Raw genomic sequence first — 18,223 nt, forward strand, 5'->3', positions numbered from 1 at the left:
TTCGGGGGCGCAAGGTGAGACGTGGTGGTCTCAGCTTCAACACTTGGCGGTGCTATTGCGTTGGACTAGCTGATTGTCAGGCACCACTGCAGCGCGCATTGCTCGACCTCTACTTGAGGAATAACGGGGACCCGCCTGGGTACGCATGCTTGTGTTCCCTTCCCCACATGGTGGGCCCCCTGGATACACATTGTGTGTGGGCTGGTCGTACCCCACATTCCACTTTGGGGCTCTGGCTAGCACGCGATGGGGCTCCTGTTATGTCCAGTAAGGCACACTCTATACCGGTTGGTGGTTGATTACTAAACCCTACGCCTCATCCTGACTCTCAACAAAGTCTCTTGTGGGGTTTTTCTTGACACTTAAAAAACCCCCGGCCTGTGTCATGGCCTGCATCACTCCGTCCCGCACAATGGGATCATACCACGGGCGACAGTACCTTGCCTATGATGACACTACAGGCTGGGCGTGCTGCCTCATTTATTATTTATTGTTCGTTCTCCACTTTACCTCTTATTTTTTTATCAGGACACCAGAAGTCTGGTGTCACGGGTGGCGCAACGAATACGGACAGAAGCAGGGATATACACCCACAAAGGTGAGTGCCCTGTAAACTCAGAATGTGAACACTAGTTCTCTATACTACACTGTAGTGAAGAGTTCATCTCCTGTCTTCTGATTCTTAAATTGGTGCTTGTTTTTAATCTCACTTTCACGGAGATCACTAAGAACCCTATAGTTTGTTGTTCTACACTAAGTCACAATTGATACAGTTCAATGTCACATCGTCTAGGGAGAGAGACCTTGTGTGTGATTACTGTTTGAAGAATAAGTTAAATATCAACACTGACCGATGTCGGGGTGACCTTATATAACACTTTTCTTCCCTTAGGTTCCCCCTTACATATGGCGAGACCGTTGTCCCATAATACACGTGGCAGGTAACTATTGTACTTCCCACAGTGTGTAGATAGTTATTAGATAATTAGGTCCTGAAGAATTGCCATGGATCATTAGACCACTAGGCATGAAACATGTTGACCATCACAGAAGAGCATAGCTAAGCTGAACCCTAACGTCAGTCAGCTGCCACTCTGTTTCCTGTTGTTTTTTAATCAAGTGGATAGCCATTCTTAATAAAGTCCTGTTCGTGGACTATCCAACTTGTTTTAATCACATACACACATCCACATCTACACCACTAGACCCCTCACACACACTACATCATACGGCCAGGAACAAAAGATCTCCGCTAAAGAGCCCCTTTAAGGGTGCCCGTCGGGGATTGCAGCGCCGTCCCGACGAGGAGCAGGTCCATATGATGAAGCATGACACCTAGCTTGCTGGGTGTGTGAGGACCCTAGTTCCGACTAGAGGAATTCCCCTTCCTCTGTACACGGTCTCTTTCTCACACTCTCACTCTCCCTTTGTTCTGAGGAACTGCATACTCAATTCTTCTTAATGATTTACTGGGCCTGTATGCTGGACCTCCCTTAAAAGCCCACTAGTCCCCCTCGTTTGATAATATGGTTCTAAAAATGAAACATAACTATACCTTTTTTATACTTACCTAATTGGTCTTGATTCAGTCTACAAGTGTCTGCTATCAGTCTTGACTGAGTGAATACAATAAAGGCTTAACACACCCTCTGGATAAGCCTAACTGCTCGCCCACACTACCACAAAGAGAGCTGTTAGTACTTACTTTATTTAGCCTCTGCTATACCTCTAGGGACTCCCTGAACCCTATGCACACTATACCTTACTTTGGCATGGTATATACAGTGCCAGCTTCATACCGGTTGGTCGAATTGTGACCCACTATGAATCGGTCTTTTGTGAACCAACCTATTAATAAAAAGGTTGGTTCACAAAATAGCAATGCATTCAGTAGAAGTCGGAGTTCAAATTGCACCCACTTCTACCGAATCCATTTTAATAGTCCTAATAAGAATTTGCAACTTGCAAATCATTAGTTGGTGCAGTTTACAATTCCTCATTAGTAATCTTTGTACATAAGGCTCTATGTAGTTAGTGCTTAATTCTCTATACTCGCTTGGCAAGTCACAATTTGTGACTCCCTATGGTTGGCTGCAGTCAATGGGATGTGGCCTGCAAGGAACAGGACAGGAAATCACCATCCCTGTGATTGCTTTCCTAAATAAGAAAAGTTTTTTTAAGTAACTCAGGCTGCTTTACAATGAAAAAAGTGTTCTGCTTTGGAAAACTTCAGTGAAGGCATGCAGTGGTTTCTTGGACCACTGTCTACTCCCTCAGAGCTGCCACACTAAGGGCCTGATTACGATGCCTGGACTGGTTTTCAAGGCCCTGTCAGAGGCGGTCCGACTTCCGCATTCTTGTTAGAAGCAGCCGGTCTGACCACTGGATTGTGATGCATGCCTCCTGTACTCCAACCGACCGCTGAAAGACTGCCGACTCCGACAGCCTTTCTCCGACTACCGAGATGGCAGCTGGAGAAAAACAGCATCCATAGGACAGTACAGGGATATCTGTCCGCTACCCAGATTACGATGTGTGTTTCCAATGACACGACAATGGCGTTCCGACCGCCTGCCTCGAGTTGTCAGAAACAATGGATTTGGGGTGCATACTCACCAAAATCAGCTTCTCCCTGACAGTCTCCAGTGTGGATCCCTTTCTCCAGGTCCCCACTACACCGAGGCAGCTGAACCCCAAAGATTACGACCCTGTGGGCACGGGAATGCAGGTAAGTCCGTAGGTGGGATATATCCCCATTGACTGGACTGTGCACAGATTGCCACACTCCAGCTATGGTACATGGTGCACAAGGCACATCCCCACATATACCATGCATGTGTGTACATATCACATGGTTCCTGTGATTTTACATGCCCTTGCACAGACATATTCAGGGGTATATCAACCGCCATAGATGAGACTGCCGCGGTAGCAGTGGTTGCATCATAATACGGCGGGGGAACTTTCCTGGCTTCGACCATCAGAATAGGATTGCAGCCAACGGTTCAACCAGCATCGTAATAAGGCTCTATTTTCCAAAGTGGAAGGGGTCCAATGAGGACCCCTTATCCTTTGGGAATCAGTTACCAATCCAACTTATGAGTCAGAAACCGATCAATGGTTTACAACCGGAATTATGGATGTAAACCATTGATACACACCTTACCGAATCAAAATTTGTAAGTAGCACCGTTAACACACTGCTTTCAAATTGCGATTCGGTATGGCTTTAATATCATTTTGTTAATTGGAAAAGTTTTCCAAACTACAAAACAGGGTTAGTACATCAGAAAAAGTGACTGCAGATCTTCCAAGTCATACGGTGGCACTGTGTGTCACACGATTTCGGCTCCCTTCACACGGTCAACTGGTGAGGAGCCGAAATCAAACGATGGTAGGGAAAACGAGCTGAAAACCACTGTAAACAGTGGATTTTTCAGCTCTTTCAGAGGCTGTAAAATAAAAAATGTGTAAATACCCCAGGACATCTGCATCAGCCTTTGATGGCCCTTTGTTTTTGGTTATTTTTGGAGGGGGCTTGGTTGGCAAAGAGTGCCTCTTAGCTCTTGCATCAGACCACAACCCCTCAAAGGCCCCACCCCCTCCGCACAAGGTGAAAATACTTTGTATGTTGGCAGGTATGTGACTTCTAAATAACTTTATAAATCAGACCCTTCATGTTCTATCTTGATACATTTTTATTGAAACAATTATCACTAAATATAGCTGCTGTCTAAGGCAAGAGACACCAAGACCAGTGTAACTTAAGGCATACGTCTGCTGCTTGAACCTGTAATGTCTCTGAAATCTGAAAAGTAGCTTTACGGGCAAAAGCCACAGATTCTGAGTTGTATATCATTTTTTGTATTTTCCATTATATACTTTTAAAGCCAATTTACAGCCATATTAACTAGCTCAATTACTGTACTCGCCTCTACAGTTTTAGGGCAGGGATCTCTGCCCCACAAGTTTCAAAGTTCACCCCAGCTGCGGCCCGTGCAGGTAAGAGCCGAGGGGTCGGGTTGGGAGGGATTCGACAGACGATTCGAGGGAAAGTTAAATAAATAATTATTTTTCCCTAGTTGTCTGTCGAAATCCCACCTTCCCCCCCCCCCCCACCCCCCTGGCCCCACCGCTCTTACCTGAATGGGCTGCGGCTGGTTCACCCACTGCTAATGCAAAGGAGCAAATGGCTGACGCTGTTTTGTGGTCCTTCTCTGGACTGGACCACAACGTCATCCTCTACAGGGGTGTTGCAGCAGTTGCAATTAGTTTAGCAAGGGTGTTAGACTAAGGTAAGCACTCTATCCCTACAATCAATGCTTTTTTCCAAGAAGTTTAGCCAGGAGTTCTGTTTGCATCCATAGTAAAGAGTTTCGCTAGCTATCGATATAAGTTTTTGAGTTGAAACTTGCAGAACGAAAGTCAAGCTGGTATTTGTTTGGGTTAAAGCAAAGAGTTGCTGCCCCTTGGAACCACGTGCTTTGAATACAATACATTTAATAAAGCGGCAGCGTTGAAGCAGCATTGACACTGAGGTCCAGCGAGCCGTTCACCTCTTGGCCAAGGACTCCAACGGGTGCGGTGCCCAGGGTTGGATTGGGATTAAAAATCGGCCTGGGCAACCTAAAAAAAAGTGGCCCACATTTGCATATTGCCTTTCCCCAAAACACTGCTTCGGCGAAGTTTTATAAAAAGAAGGGGGACGGGTAGGGCTGTCTGACAGAGGCATGTTTTCTTAACTTTACATAGATTTAAAAAAAAACACCAGAAAACAAGTGCGGCCACTTCTGCTCAGGCCCCCTGCCCCCGCTCAATATACATACATTAATTGCTGGCCCAGCAAGAGAAAGGGAGTGACACCCATCTGTCCCCAGAAAGGCCACTCAGGCACCCACTGGGTCGCGGGCGGCATCTGAACACACCAGACACAGCCCAAATTGGCCCCCCAGGCTGCCCAAAAAAGCAGCCAACAGCTGGAACTCGGATACAGGCCCTACGGCCATTGCCCGAGTGCCCGCCTTACCAATCCGACCCTGGCGGTCGCTGACTGGAACACCCAGAGGTATCTGGCTATGTCAGTACAAGCAGCATGGTGCGGGCAGTGGCGTAGCAAGGGCAACACAGATCCTATGCAAACAAGGATATTGCCCCTTCACCCCCTGGTTTTATGGTTAAAAAACACACACTGACTTGGGTGACTAGGGTACTGTTGTACCTTAATTCCCTTAAGTGCATTCCCCTCTTAGCTGCTCAGCCAGAATGAATGTGATGGATGCATGGAATGTTGGAGTGCCTGGTGAGAGAGAGAGTGGAATATTGGTGTGCCTGCTTGCGTGGAGAGAATGACAGTTGGAGAGAGTGGGCTGAGCAGCAACCAGGAGCAGCATGGTACTACCTTTATCCTTTCAACAGGTACCTTAATTCCCTGGGCCCTGGTGCCACTGCACCTGCTGCACTTTTGCTACGCCCCTACAGATGAGCGTGTAGCTGAAGCGCAGGGCGCCTCTTGAAAGGAGAACATTATCCACGTAAGAGATAGTAAGTCACAATGGCGCGCTGGTCATAAAGGCGACTGGAACGATCCCCAGTCCATCACGGGGAGGGAGTCCGCCTTGCGTTGCATAAGAAGAAAGAGCTATGTTAAGTAGCACGGGGCATTTAGGCTAGTCAATGTCAATTGACCTGATCCGGAACATGACACGATTCCGCAACAGTCAACCCCCCTCGAAATAATTTAGATTTCAGAGGCTGGTTTGTGAAGCGCGAGGTTTACAGAGATGAGCTCAACATCGACAGAAGCCTCCTCCACGAGAAAGGAGTGAACTACGAAGAGACAGGGGGAGTCGAGGGTGCTGTTGAGAGTGGGAGACGAATAACCAGTCGGAGCGGAGGCCCCCTGGGGGAGGGAGGGGCTGCGAGGCTGGTCTGGACACTGCTCGGTGGAGCGCGCCTCTTGTCCTGTGCCCGGAGCAGGAGCCAGCACCGCGCACCCTGCGCCCTTCTTCTGCCCCGGGGCCATGGGCTGCGGAGCGGGAAAGGTGCTGCCTGAGCCCCCTCCCAAAGCGGCCAAGTCCTGCGCGGACCTGGTGAAGACCATGGTGTGGTGCAGCCGGGCGCCCCGCATCTGCGGCTGGGAGGATGAGCCACCGCTGAAGAAGCCGCAGGGACCAATGGGGTTCCTCCGCGGGGATTTCTGGGGCCTCGGAGGAGACGGCGAGCCACCGAAACAGACCGCACCCATCTCGGTTCCGGAGCACGTGCACAGGATCAAAGTGGCCCGATACCGAGCCAAGTTCGACCCCCGGGTCATAGCCAGGTACAGAACCTAGGGCAGGGGTCTTCTCCCGGGGGTATGACAGAGACAAGAGCGCAAGTAACATACTGATGAAGCCTGTAGCATATGAGTCGCTCATTTTACACCGCAATACCGTATATAGAGTGCTCGGAGCCAGTCAATGGTAAGTAAGGCAGTGGGGTCCTAAATTGTACCCAGTGGTACATATCGCATGGAAAAACATGGTGCCTGAAGACCACGAGTCCAAGCTACACTAAACAATTCGGTTTTAAACTGTGTAGATGAACAAGCAATTTAAACAAGCATTTGCAATGCAATCGGTCTCGCCTTTGGGACCTTATATGTATTTAGCTATGCAGCACATTAGTCCTGGGTGCTGAAACATCTACTGTTCTTTAACATGGAGGGAAAGTAAGCACCAAACTGCGTGACACGACAGGTATGGGAGCACATGGAGAGAAATATTGCCTTTCAGTGGGAAATGGTATAGTCCAAAGATCTGTTTATAACATAAAATCAGGGCCTTCGGTGGTCATATCACTGAAAATACAAAATTTGAAAAAATTATTATTGTCTACAGGTGCTTGTGGAAGACAATTTCTATGGACTGGAATCTAGAGAATGCTAAAGTGATGCTGGGCGTTTTCTATCAAGAAAGTTAAATAGAGGCAGTTGCCAGAAAAATTAAAAAAAGAAAGTCCCTCAGCAGAAAGCAATTCTGGTATTTTACTGACCTCTGCTGGTCATTTTCTATCAAGACAGTTAAATAGAGGCAGTTGAACAGAAAAAAAAATCCCTAAGCGGAAGCAGACAAGTCCTAGGGCTGATCTCCAGAGCCCACAAAGTACATAGACATATAAGTATATACTAAAGTATATACAAGAGGTCTCGAATGCTCGACCTAAAAACAAGCATGTGCAAAGCCATTAGGTTATGCTTTTGGAAACTATTGGCTTTGCCAAAGCTTGCCAATGGTTTTTAGCGATCCTGTGTTGCACGGCTACAGAGGAAACAAAAAAGGTGCTATGCTGCAGCGGCTGTAGTTTTGTAGACGCATGCACTGGGCTTTAAGAGCGATAAAAAAACAGGGGGGTTGGTCTCTGAAAGTGGCGTGGCCAATGTAATTTAGGGTTTGGCTTAAAACACGTCGGATACAAATCTGTGCTTAGCATAGTGTGCCGCCCAACTTGTATTTTTCTGGTTCTGTCATTGCATCCAGATATATGATACATCAAGTAACATCATACCTACAAGTCAGGACTATTGGCTTTGTCAATGGTTGTTAGTTGCATAAGATAAATAAGCAGCAACTATGGCTTGCATATAATATTGAAAAAGCTTCCACTTCAAGCCCTGGTGACACCACAACAATGTTGTTGCTCCTGAGTTTCAAAAAGAGAAGGGAAATCCAAAGAGAAAATTACTCTCTTTAAAGGATTTCCCTTCCCCAACAAAGTTCACAATGGCATGACGTCATGATGTAACTTGTCCACTAGTGAGAAGTGAGCAGTGTGAGCACGCGCACATCGATGTGCCTGCTGTCACTGCAGTCTGTAAAAAAAAGGACTGCCTGTGAAAAGGAACAAAACAGAGCCAGATAGAGACTCGTTTTGAGGCCCCCTTTGAAAAACTGCCAGTGCTCAGCACCGGTGAGACCCGGCCCACTTAAAGCTCCGTGCATGTAGGCACCTACAAATTGCGCGGGAAGGTGTGGGGGGGGGGTGTTCCTTTTACTTACTGCTCCAAGTATAACTTCTTTATTCGGAGGGGTAGTGATGGGGCAGAGGGTGGCCTAAAGCTTTGTGTAATGAATGCTTGATATTGATGGAGCCTGAATTGATTAATGCTCATTACCGCCTAGGACCATACAGATGACGTCAATAAGACCGCTAATGTTTCCCAGGTCTAGACATATGTAGGTCGGCTAGTCTAGGTCTTTTCTTTGCATTCTGGGCAGGGCTGGACTGGCCTTAGCGGGCACCAGCCGTTTCCCCGGTGGGCCGCCAGGGTGGGGGTGTGGTTTTGGGCCCCTGGGGGCCGTTTCTGTTACCGGGTGCATGCAAAATTGGCTTCCGGTAACAAAAGCGTCCAAAATCGGCCCTTGCAAACAGCTTGGCCGCACCCCTTCTGCCCCCCACAAGGGGACCGGCCAAGCAGTTTGCCAGGGCCGGCTTCAGTTACCAGTCCGGCCCTGATTCTGGGCCCTGCAGTCGTGTTAGGTCCATTATTAAATCAGGACTACAAGCTCCAGAATGCAAAGTAAGCCCCTAGATGAGAGCAGATCTGACAGCAGATCTGAGAGCAGAACATGGACAGCGACTAACATTATTGAAACCTAAGCGGCTTTCAACTACATTATTTGGATGACAAGCGCATATATCACCACATCCGGCCCCAACCAGTTTGATTACCGGCCCTGAGTACACCCTTTCTGGTTTCTCTTGAAGTATTTAGTCTCTATCAATAGGCATTCTAAATTTCAAATGAGCCATGGGGGACTGATTTCCTCAGTCTGACCTCTATGATTCCCGACATGCTTAAATCCATTTTGATGTTGTTCTTTGAAGTAATACTAGACACTGTTGTAATTGTGGGACCTTTTTGCCACAATCTCTTGTGTGCGAATACCCATTTTGAAATTACTTAAAAAAATAGTGTTTTGACATTCGCTTGTTTGTGGGGATTTCTGCCTAAATCATTTGGAGTCTCCTGTATAGATTTTGCATCCTGATGTTAACCCTGCTGTTAATAGCTATGCTCAGGGGTAGAAATGTCTACAAATATCATATGTGGACTGTGTTTTTAAGAATTTCGTGGTTGATATCAACACTCGTTTTACGGGTATTGACTTCAAACATTCTATTATCCCTGTTAGCCACATGTATATATTTTTGTACATAGCACTTATGTACTTTTTATTCACCATATATCACTTTCACTGCACCGTCACCTTTCAGGAGCATTTGTTTCTAGAGAAAAGTATAAATACTGCATTATACTGCTACAATTGAATTTGTATATACAGAGATAGGATATGTATAAATAAATGCACTAAACGCATAACTGAAACTCACTCATTTTAAGAGGTTTTCTTCTATCCCTGGTGTAATACTAGTGCTGTGGAAGTCAAGGGCTACACTTCCCTACAGAGGCCACGTTTTTGTTAATAATTATTGTCCAGCCCAGGGTTACTGGGTTGCCCCTTTTTGTTCTAGAGAATTACTTATATTAGATATGGCACGGATCTTAGAAACTTGAGAGTTCTGCTGTGTTTACTGCCTAGGACCACCAACTCAGACCTTAGCATGTACAAGAGAGGGTCTAAAGGCAGTACACATTTGTATTCAGTATAGAAAATGTGTTACTTCATTTGTTTTGCTATAATGTTTTTCAGCACTCTTACTAATTTGCAAAAAGTATGAAGGAAGGGTGTAAATGAATCACATTGTCTACTGCAATATTTAAAGGAAGCGACGACAGAAATGAAAATGCTTAAAAACTCCCAACCATTTATGATCCAGGAATAGGAGTGCGCACACAAGTTACATGAACTGCTAAAAAATAAACACAGAGTCCACATTTCCAGGTAGGATAACTAGCTACTGTTCACCGTGTTTGTTTCCATAGTTTGCTTGAGAAAATCAGAGTAATGTCACTGCATTATATCGCAATACGCATCCCTATATTGCGGAATGAAAAAAACTTTCACCCAGCCACATCAGGACCCTCAGGTTTGTTCATCTTCTGGAAGAAAGTCTTACACCTGTACTAAAAGACATAAACTACCATGCTAAAGCAAATCCGAGTGTGATATAGAGTCAAAGCCTGTGTGGAATTAATCAGGGAAGGTGCACTCTGGTTTCCAAACTGATTATTTAGTTCAAATTAGCAGGAGAGATAACTCATATTCAAAGTTTTGGTTGGTCTCCAATTGATCTTCCTAACAGCGGGCAAATTTACAAAGGCGTTCAGACTCCATCTATGTTTAGGCTGGTTCCATACCACTACACTGCACAAAAGAGCATTTTCAGAGATGTAACTAATTCCTCGTAATGAGGTGTCACTCAGAGTGTCATATGAAATGATGGCTTTGAGACTTGGGCGTTTCATAAATTTGCATGTGTCCCGTTGGCTCACCCCACCTCTGCACTTGTGGATTGTGCATTATCTTTAGACAGGTACTACAGGCTGGACACAGACAAGAACATACGGACAGAACATCTCGAGGTGAGAGACGAATACAACGAGGTCTCAGAGCGGCTTTGCTGAATTGATGTGCGAGAAAGAACGGACGCAAGCGGAGGGAGGCAGGTCAGGTAGACTTTTAGTGTGGTTGGTACATCGGGAGTTACGGGGCTCACCCATTACGCAGATAGTCGGCAGGGAAGGGATACCTTTGTATGCACCGAAGGCTATAAATGACGCTTTCCACAACTATTATAAAACCCTTTACGACCACCCGGGACATGTTCTGCCAGCAACTTAGGAAGACTTGCTTACGCCTCTGCCGATGCGGAGTCTAGATCCAGAGTTCCAAAGAGACCTTGGTAGACTGGTGACAACATCAGAGATCCGACAGGCCATCAACAAGCATTGGCATAGCCAATAGGTCTCGCCTTTGGGACCTTATTAGTGTTTAGCCATGCAACAGTTGCATAACTAAATACTTATAAGGTCTCAAAAGCGAGACCTATTGGCTATGCCAAGCGGCCCTGTGGCCGCGAAAGTGAAAGTGAGCGCGATCAAACATCAAAGCGGCTGTGCGGCCGTGAAAGGGAAAGTAATCGCGATCAAGAGTGGCGCGCGCGCCAGCACACATGCACTGTAGCTCTAGGCTGGCCATGGTAGCACTTTTTGGAGCCCTCTCAAAAAGTCTCGCAAGACCAGTGCATGCGCTGGGTCAGGCGAGACCTAAAAATATGGCCACGGGGAAGACACACGGCCCGGACGCCTGTCCCTAGAATTCAACTCTGAGTACGCTTCAATGCTTATTCCTAAACTTGAGGCTGTATTTGTCGAGTCCCTGTGGCTAGGATATTTTCCAGTGTCAACTAGAGAGGCACTGGTGACCCCCTGACCTAAATCCAAAACCACTCCAGTCATCCCAGCAGGCTATTGTCCCTTATCAATGCTGAACACAGACTTTAAAATATTTAGTAAAGTATTAACAACAAGACTACTCCTCCATTTGCGGGAACCTTTATGTAATACATCCTGTACATTCATTTACAAACGTCTATAATTTATTGAACATGTAATATGCACGTGTTGATATAAAGTGCTCTGACACCCAGCATTGGAATGAGTAGGGCTATACAAGAAAAAATGGTGGTACTTAAATTATTTCAACGCCTCCTCAGGTGTAGTAAGCACTATATTAATTACATTTAGTATTATGTAAATACTGTGAGAGACCATCACATCTGACATTCTTACAGTGCATTCATATCTAGTAAACAGATCCTGAACAAAGTGAAAAGCTGCCTCTCTTAAGTATGTGTGAAGTGCTAACCTTTGTTTCCCCTCTGCTGCATTTACATCAGGTGTGAGGCTCCCCACTGCTCCCAGCCAGGAGACTCGAACAAAAGGCCTGATGACTCCTCAAATTTGGCCTTTGTTATGGGCCCAGCAGGAGTCTAAAATAAGAAAGCCCCGTCCCCGCCTGTACGTTGTTGCTTGATGCAGATGGAAAGCAGACAACCAGCAGGCACTGATGAAAGTGTCTAGATGTTTGGAAATTACACCTGGACTAGTTCAGTATATTATTCAGTGGGGCCCAAATTCTTGGCAGCGTGGAGAGCGTTCACCCTTTGAAAAAAGTGGGTGGACGCCTTCCACCTCCGTGTACCCGCGACTCGTGCCCTGCAGCACACGGACACATTTCTGCATTATGTCATAATTATAACCTCATACATTCCTTTTATTTAGATTTGGTACCCGATTATGTGTCTGCCACGCTTTGACAAGTCAGGGGTGAGTTAGAAAGGTGGAGTGTGCTGCAAAGGTAGCAGTAACAGTGACAAGAAGACTTTTTTTCGTTTTGCAGTTTAATATGGCGTAAACTCGACCCAAAGGGATTCAAGCGCTTTACAGGAGGACCAATTTCATTACACAAAGTCTAATTCATTTTTATATGCATGGGAAGATTAAGGAATATCCCCAGACGTGGAGCCAATGCTTGGACTCCAACCTGGTTCCCCAACTCCAAAATTGGTAACTCTGGTAGTAGCGCCTCATCCTCTTAGGTTAGTCACTCGCTGCTAACATTTTCTGTGACTTTGAGGCTATATCTTATAGTCCCAGCAGGTTCAATCTGGCCCTTCAGCCTTGAAAGGTTGATGTGCAAGTGCTCATTAATAAGGTGGGTAATGGTAAAATCTGTTAATTACAGTACTTAGAAACATCCACGACTGGGGTTTTAAGTAGTACACCAAAAAACAAATGATTATGTTAAAAAGTAATGAAACGGCCACGCATAATTTTCACACCTGCACTTTACATTTTGCATTCTTATCGTAATGGAACACAGAATATATTGAGAAAGGGAGATTAACTATTGTAAATATCTAACAAATGCCCTGGCTCCCCCATCAAATAGCTGAGAGGGCACCATGAGTCGCTCCACGGGCAGGAGCGAGCAAAGGTGGGAGTCCGTTGTCTGTTCTGCCTCCAAAGCAGGTCCTGACGTGATCAGGAGGTGCCTGGAACAGGACATTTTAGGCGTTGTGAGGCCAGAGATCTGCCTCTTTTCTCTCTACTGCGCTCCAGCACACCGCATTGCAACCCACCCAAGGACTAAGGCGGAATTGGCAGAATTTCTAGCAGCAGAAAAAGGGGGATACCTCAAAAAGTTTGACTGAGTTAGTGTACTTACCCCTGGAAGGGTGTTGAGTTGTTTAGGCACTGGGCAGGCAAGTGCGGGACTGACCTGCTGGTGGTCCTGGACCTTTTTGCCCTACCCTGAGATGCCTGGAGTTGAACATTTTGGCCAATATACCTGGAGTTTTGGGCAAAATGCCTGGAGGTATTTTGTGTGGGCACTGAGTAGGTGGGAAAGGGTACTGACTTGCTAGTGGTCCTGGACCTTTCTGATCTACCCCGAGATGCCTGGAAGTGTACATTTTGGTGGGATTCGCCTGGAGACAGGTACCCCGGTAGGGACAGTTCGCTATGCGGTGCCCTGGTTGGAATGGAACAGCAGTTATTGACCATCTCTCTGAGAGACAGATGTGTAAGTGTGGGTTGCCACTAAGGGATGCTTGCCAATAATTCCCAGGATGCCCTTGGTTCAGGGTTGGTGAAATGGATAAGGAATAGAGGCCTTTACTCTGTTTTTTGTGCTGATCTTATGACGGAGAATTTTCATAACTGTAATGTCTGTTTAACTATGGTTCTTATGTTTTCTTTTCTCATTGAAGCAGTGTTTTAGTAAAGATAAAGGGCTACGCCTTGGTTAGGGGGTGGGGGCAGCGACTTGCACTATGTAGAGAGATGTAGCCTTGAGTCTAAGTGCCAGACTTCAGAGCCAAATGATCTGTTTAGGTGTCCCTCTGCAACAGCTGAGCAAATTGTGTGTTCCTGTGCATATCACCAAATTGCATTTGTCACTGGATTTTATTGTTTGCCCAATTTCCAGAGTGCGGGAAAGGGTTCAGATTGCAATTTGTGCTTTACGTATTTTTCTATACAATATCAAATAATAGGTCTATAAGAATATTGCGCCCAGGAATCATCTGCCATTTCACATAACCTGCTCCCCACGTCTATAAGGCGCTGTGCTTGCATTGAGTGGGGTGCACTCTGCATAGGTGCGAAACAGGCTAAGCATCAGTGGTGCACATTTAGATAACATTTGGACTTTTGCCTTTTTACTAGATGATAATAATATTGTAAGCATGCAGTGCAGGGGGATTGGCACGAGTTCCGATTACAGGCAGCTGAGTGCAAAAGCCCTGTTATTGCACCACAGCAGAGTCCTGAGCCACTCTGTTTCTTTCTACCAATTGCAGCATCTGTCTCTCAGCTCCCTCAGTGCGTGTCAACAGGCGCCTGGCTTCCGGCTCTCTCCCCGCATCACCAAGGCACATCATATGCAGGCTGCTCTCTCACAGCTACAGCTGTACCAGATTCACTAGTACCCAGTCAGCAACATTGTTATTCCTCCCTGCACCATTCAGAGCTGTGGGACATGGAGAGTTGGACTTGAAACATATGCACTCTTATGGAGTTCTACCAGTAAAAGACAAGCATTGGCAAAGCCAATAGGTCTCGCCTATACAAAAGCTATTGTCTTTGACAATGTGTTTTTGCCATGTTGTACACCATTGTGGCTGCTGTTCAGTATGGCTAAAAGTTAGTGGCTGGGATAATGCATTGCGACTGACTCCTTGTCAGATTTGTTTCCAACCGACTTGGGTGTGGCGAGTCCGACTGACCGATTACGATGTTTCCGAACACCTTTCGGTCGGACTCCCATTGACTGCAATGGAAGCCTGTGTCCGGACCGACAACACAGGCTCCCATTGAAGAAAGGGGTGGTTTCAGAAAACCTTGCACCCTGTGGCAGGCACCCCATGGTGCCACGCTGTGCATGGTTATAAAGAGCTGTTTCAAGGGTACCCCCACGTGCCCCAACTGGAGGCCTCCGGGTGAAGGGAGCCTGCTACGGGCCCCCAAAGTCAGTTTCCGACTGCCGTTCCATGTCAGACAAACTGATTTGTAAAGTCTGTCCGAATCCGACATTGAAATGCATTGGTCGGAAACGCGGTCCATAGACATGTACGATTCGGCTCCGACCGACTCGAAGTCTCTGAATGCCGGTTGGAACCGAGTTGGAAAGACCGAATGGTTAACTTCCATCGTAAGCGGTCGGTCGTAAATGTTTCCGAGTTAGTTGGAATCAGGGGTTACGACACGGGTTAGGTAAATCCGGAGCCTTTCCGACCGTCATCATAATTAGGCCCCTATTTGTGAACCAGAGTTAACATTAGAAAACTCTTAGTGCTTAAATCAGCAGAATCACCGTGCACATAGGCGTCTGGCGCTCTTTAAGAATCCGTGCAAGCATGGCAAATTCAAAGTACATTGTTAGTGCAAATCACAGTACAGAGTCATATTTCACTTAATGCGAAATACGTTTGCAAATCTGCTTCCTATGGTGTCTGGTACCCTTTAAGTGTTCTGTGCAAATATAGCTAGTTCCAAAGTGTACCGGCTTGTGCAAATAATAATACAGAATCACATTTCAATTGATGCAAAATATGTTCACAAATTCGCATCCTGTGAAGTTTGGCACTCTTTAAGAGATTTGTGCAAACATGGCGCATTCAAAGTGTCACTGCTAGAGCAAATCACAGTACAGGATGCAAATATGCAAAACAGCAAGTTCCATTGCAGATCTGAAACTCAATTTAAATGTTGATTTGAGGTGTCCATTCTCAGTTCCTATTTCAATAAAATATCTTGGTATGATATTACATCAATTGATATCCAGTTGTAGTCGATATTATTGTGCAAAGTAGCAAATTTTAAATGGCAATGCTCAACTACTATTACGGTTAAGTACCAGAGCTCTAGACCTTCTATGTGAGTTACTTTTATTGCGATTCCAGGTGCTGGATACTACTGGACACAATAGCCAGTTCCCTCAGAATACAGTTTGCGTTCAAACTTACTGCATTAATTTTCAGTGCCTATTCCAATAAAATGTAATATTGCCCCCTAAGTCCTTCAACAATAGTTTACATAGCTGTGAAAAATTGGTAGATTTAAAGTGTCAGTGTTCAGTGCTTATTTTGTTGAGTACCAAACCTATAATACGTAATCGTAGATGTCAACTACAGATCCTAACCTCCAATAGAACTTCATATGGCAGTGCAAAAATAGCACATTACGCTGTCAATGCCTATTTGAGTAATTCTGGTTAAGTACCTGGCCTTTAATACATATACAATTCTATAATACATATTCTCAGATGTCAACTAAGTGCGCTGCAACCTACCTCCGACTTCCACTTCCTGTGCGAACGCTGAGCTGAACGCTGAAACGACCGAGAGGCTGCCCTCATGGTGTCATTGGAGCTGTCGAGTTTGTACCGCAGGGAAAATAGCCGGTATAACTGGGAAAGTTTCTGCCCTTGTCCCTGTGGATGGAGCGACGGTGCACTGCCGTCATTTTCTGTCCCTCTGTCCCGCTGCTCCCATTGATGTCAAAAGCCACTGTGAGCCCCGAAGCCCCCGGAGTGCTCTGGCGTCAGGGTGCTGGTTAACCTGATGCCTGCGGCCGGGATGAGGCGGACGCAGTTTCTTGGTCTGCCAGTCTTGGCCACTGCTTCTGGGTTCGACACGCAGTAACTGGATTGGGCAGAGACCAACAGAGCACTTCGTTTTCTTGCCCTACGTGTCGTTCTGAAAGCCCTAGGAGCTGACTTTCCTGGTCCCCAGAAAGAGGAATTGGGCAATTAAGCAGACGGACTTCAAGGGGAATGCAGTGCTGGAAAGCTGTGGACACCACCATTCATATTTTACTACTGATTGGTGAATGAGGGTGCAAGCAAACGTAATTAAGGGGGGTGGCACCAGAGAAGTACCAGGTGTCAGGAAGTGGCTCCAACTCTCTGTTGTATGAGATCTATTGGCTTTGTCAATGTCTTTCAGCAGTGCCACTAGTTTACTGCATGGCCTAGCACCAACTGTTAGAAATGGGGTCTCTAGTTGGCAGAGGTAGGTACCTTTGTCCAAATAGGGACAGTTTTTCCTAGTCAGGGCAAGGGAGTTACACTCCTAAAATAACCCCTGCTCACCCCCTTGGTAGCTTGGCACGAGCAGTCAGGCTTATCTAAGAGGCAGTGTGTAAAGCATTTGCACTTAACCAACAGTAATACAGTGAAAACACTACAAAAGGTCACCACACCAGTTTAGAAAAATAGCCAATATTTTTTATATATCCAAAACAAGACAAAAATGACAAAAATCCAACATACAGTACTTTAAACATATGCACTTTGCAAGAATATTAAAAAACCACAGTTTCTTGAAGATGGTAGCTTCGTCCGGTGCTCTAAACAACAGAATCCAACAGTTCTGTCTGACCGTCATCCAGTGGCGTTGGTGAGACCAGAGCTGCAGTGCGGAGTGATAGCGGTGCTCGTTGCGGTGCAGACAGAACAGAGCCGGTTGCGGGAAGCTGGCTTTGGTCGGACTGGGGTGTGGGATGGGGTGGTGCGTCGTGTGACTTATGAGTGGTGCCCCCGAGCCACGATGCAGTCACTGAGGTCGCAGTCAGCATGTAGCGTCGGCGAACCTGGGGCTACGAAGTGAAGCGGTGCCCACGTGTCACGGTGCAAGCAGGGGCTCTGTGGCGGCGGCAGTCACTGTCGTCGGTGAGACCAGGGATGCGGTGCGAGATGCAGCGGTTCCCTCTGCGGTGCCTTCAGGACACGGAGCCAGCGACGGAGCCGGTTTCTTTTCCCCTCTCTGTGGCAACTGAAACAGTGGTTCCAGAAGCAGTATCCAGAGGTTGGTGAAGTCTTTGCAGTCCCTGAGACTTCAGAACAGGAGGCAAGCTCTACTTCAAACCCTTAGAGATATTCAGCACAAGTAAAGGAAGTTCAGTCCAGTCCTTTCACTGCCCAAGGCAGAAACAGCAACTGCAGGCCAACCCAACAAAGCAACAACACAGCAAAGGGGCAGTACTCCTCCTGGCAGCTCTTCTTCCTGGCAGGTTCCTTAGTTCAGCAGTAATCTAAAGTTCTGGGATCTGGGCCCCATTTTTATAGCACAAATGTATTTGTTCTCTGGTGGCAGAGAAGCTCTTTGCCCAGCCAGGTTCCTTGATTCACGCAAGTTATCTGAAGTCTTTTATCTCCCTGAGCCTTCCAATAGGAGGCAAGCTCTACTTCAAGCCCTTGGAGAAAACTCTAACAGC

General features: G+C 46.4%; 1 protein-coding gene across 1 annotated transcript in view; it reads left to right on the forward strand.

Moving 5' to 3' along the window:
* The first annotated feature begins 6,006 nt into the window (after nt 1–6,006).
* LOC146831102 (serine/threonine-protein kinase H2-like) overlaps nt 6,007–18,223 on the forward strand; it is a 95,322-nt gene continuing 83,105 nt past the window's right edge. Inside the window, exon 1 of the mRNA XM_085604102.1 lies at nt 6,007–6,319. Within this exon, the coding sequence (XP_085460228.1) occupies nt 6,021–6,319 (299 nt within the window). The 5' untranslated portion in view covers nt 6,007–6,020. The remainder of the gene's footprint in view (nt 6,320–18,223) is intronic.

Source organism: Triturus cristatus, chromosome 5_1 (genome assembly GCF_964204655.1).
Source record: "Triturus cristatus chromosome 5_1, aTriCri1.1, whole genome shotgun sequence".
NCBI classification, from domain to species: domain Eukaryota; kingdom Metazoa; phylum Chordata; class Amphibia; order Caudata; family Salamandridae; genus Triturus; species Triturus cristatus.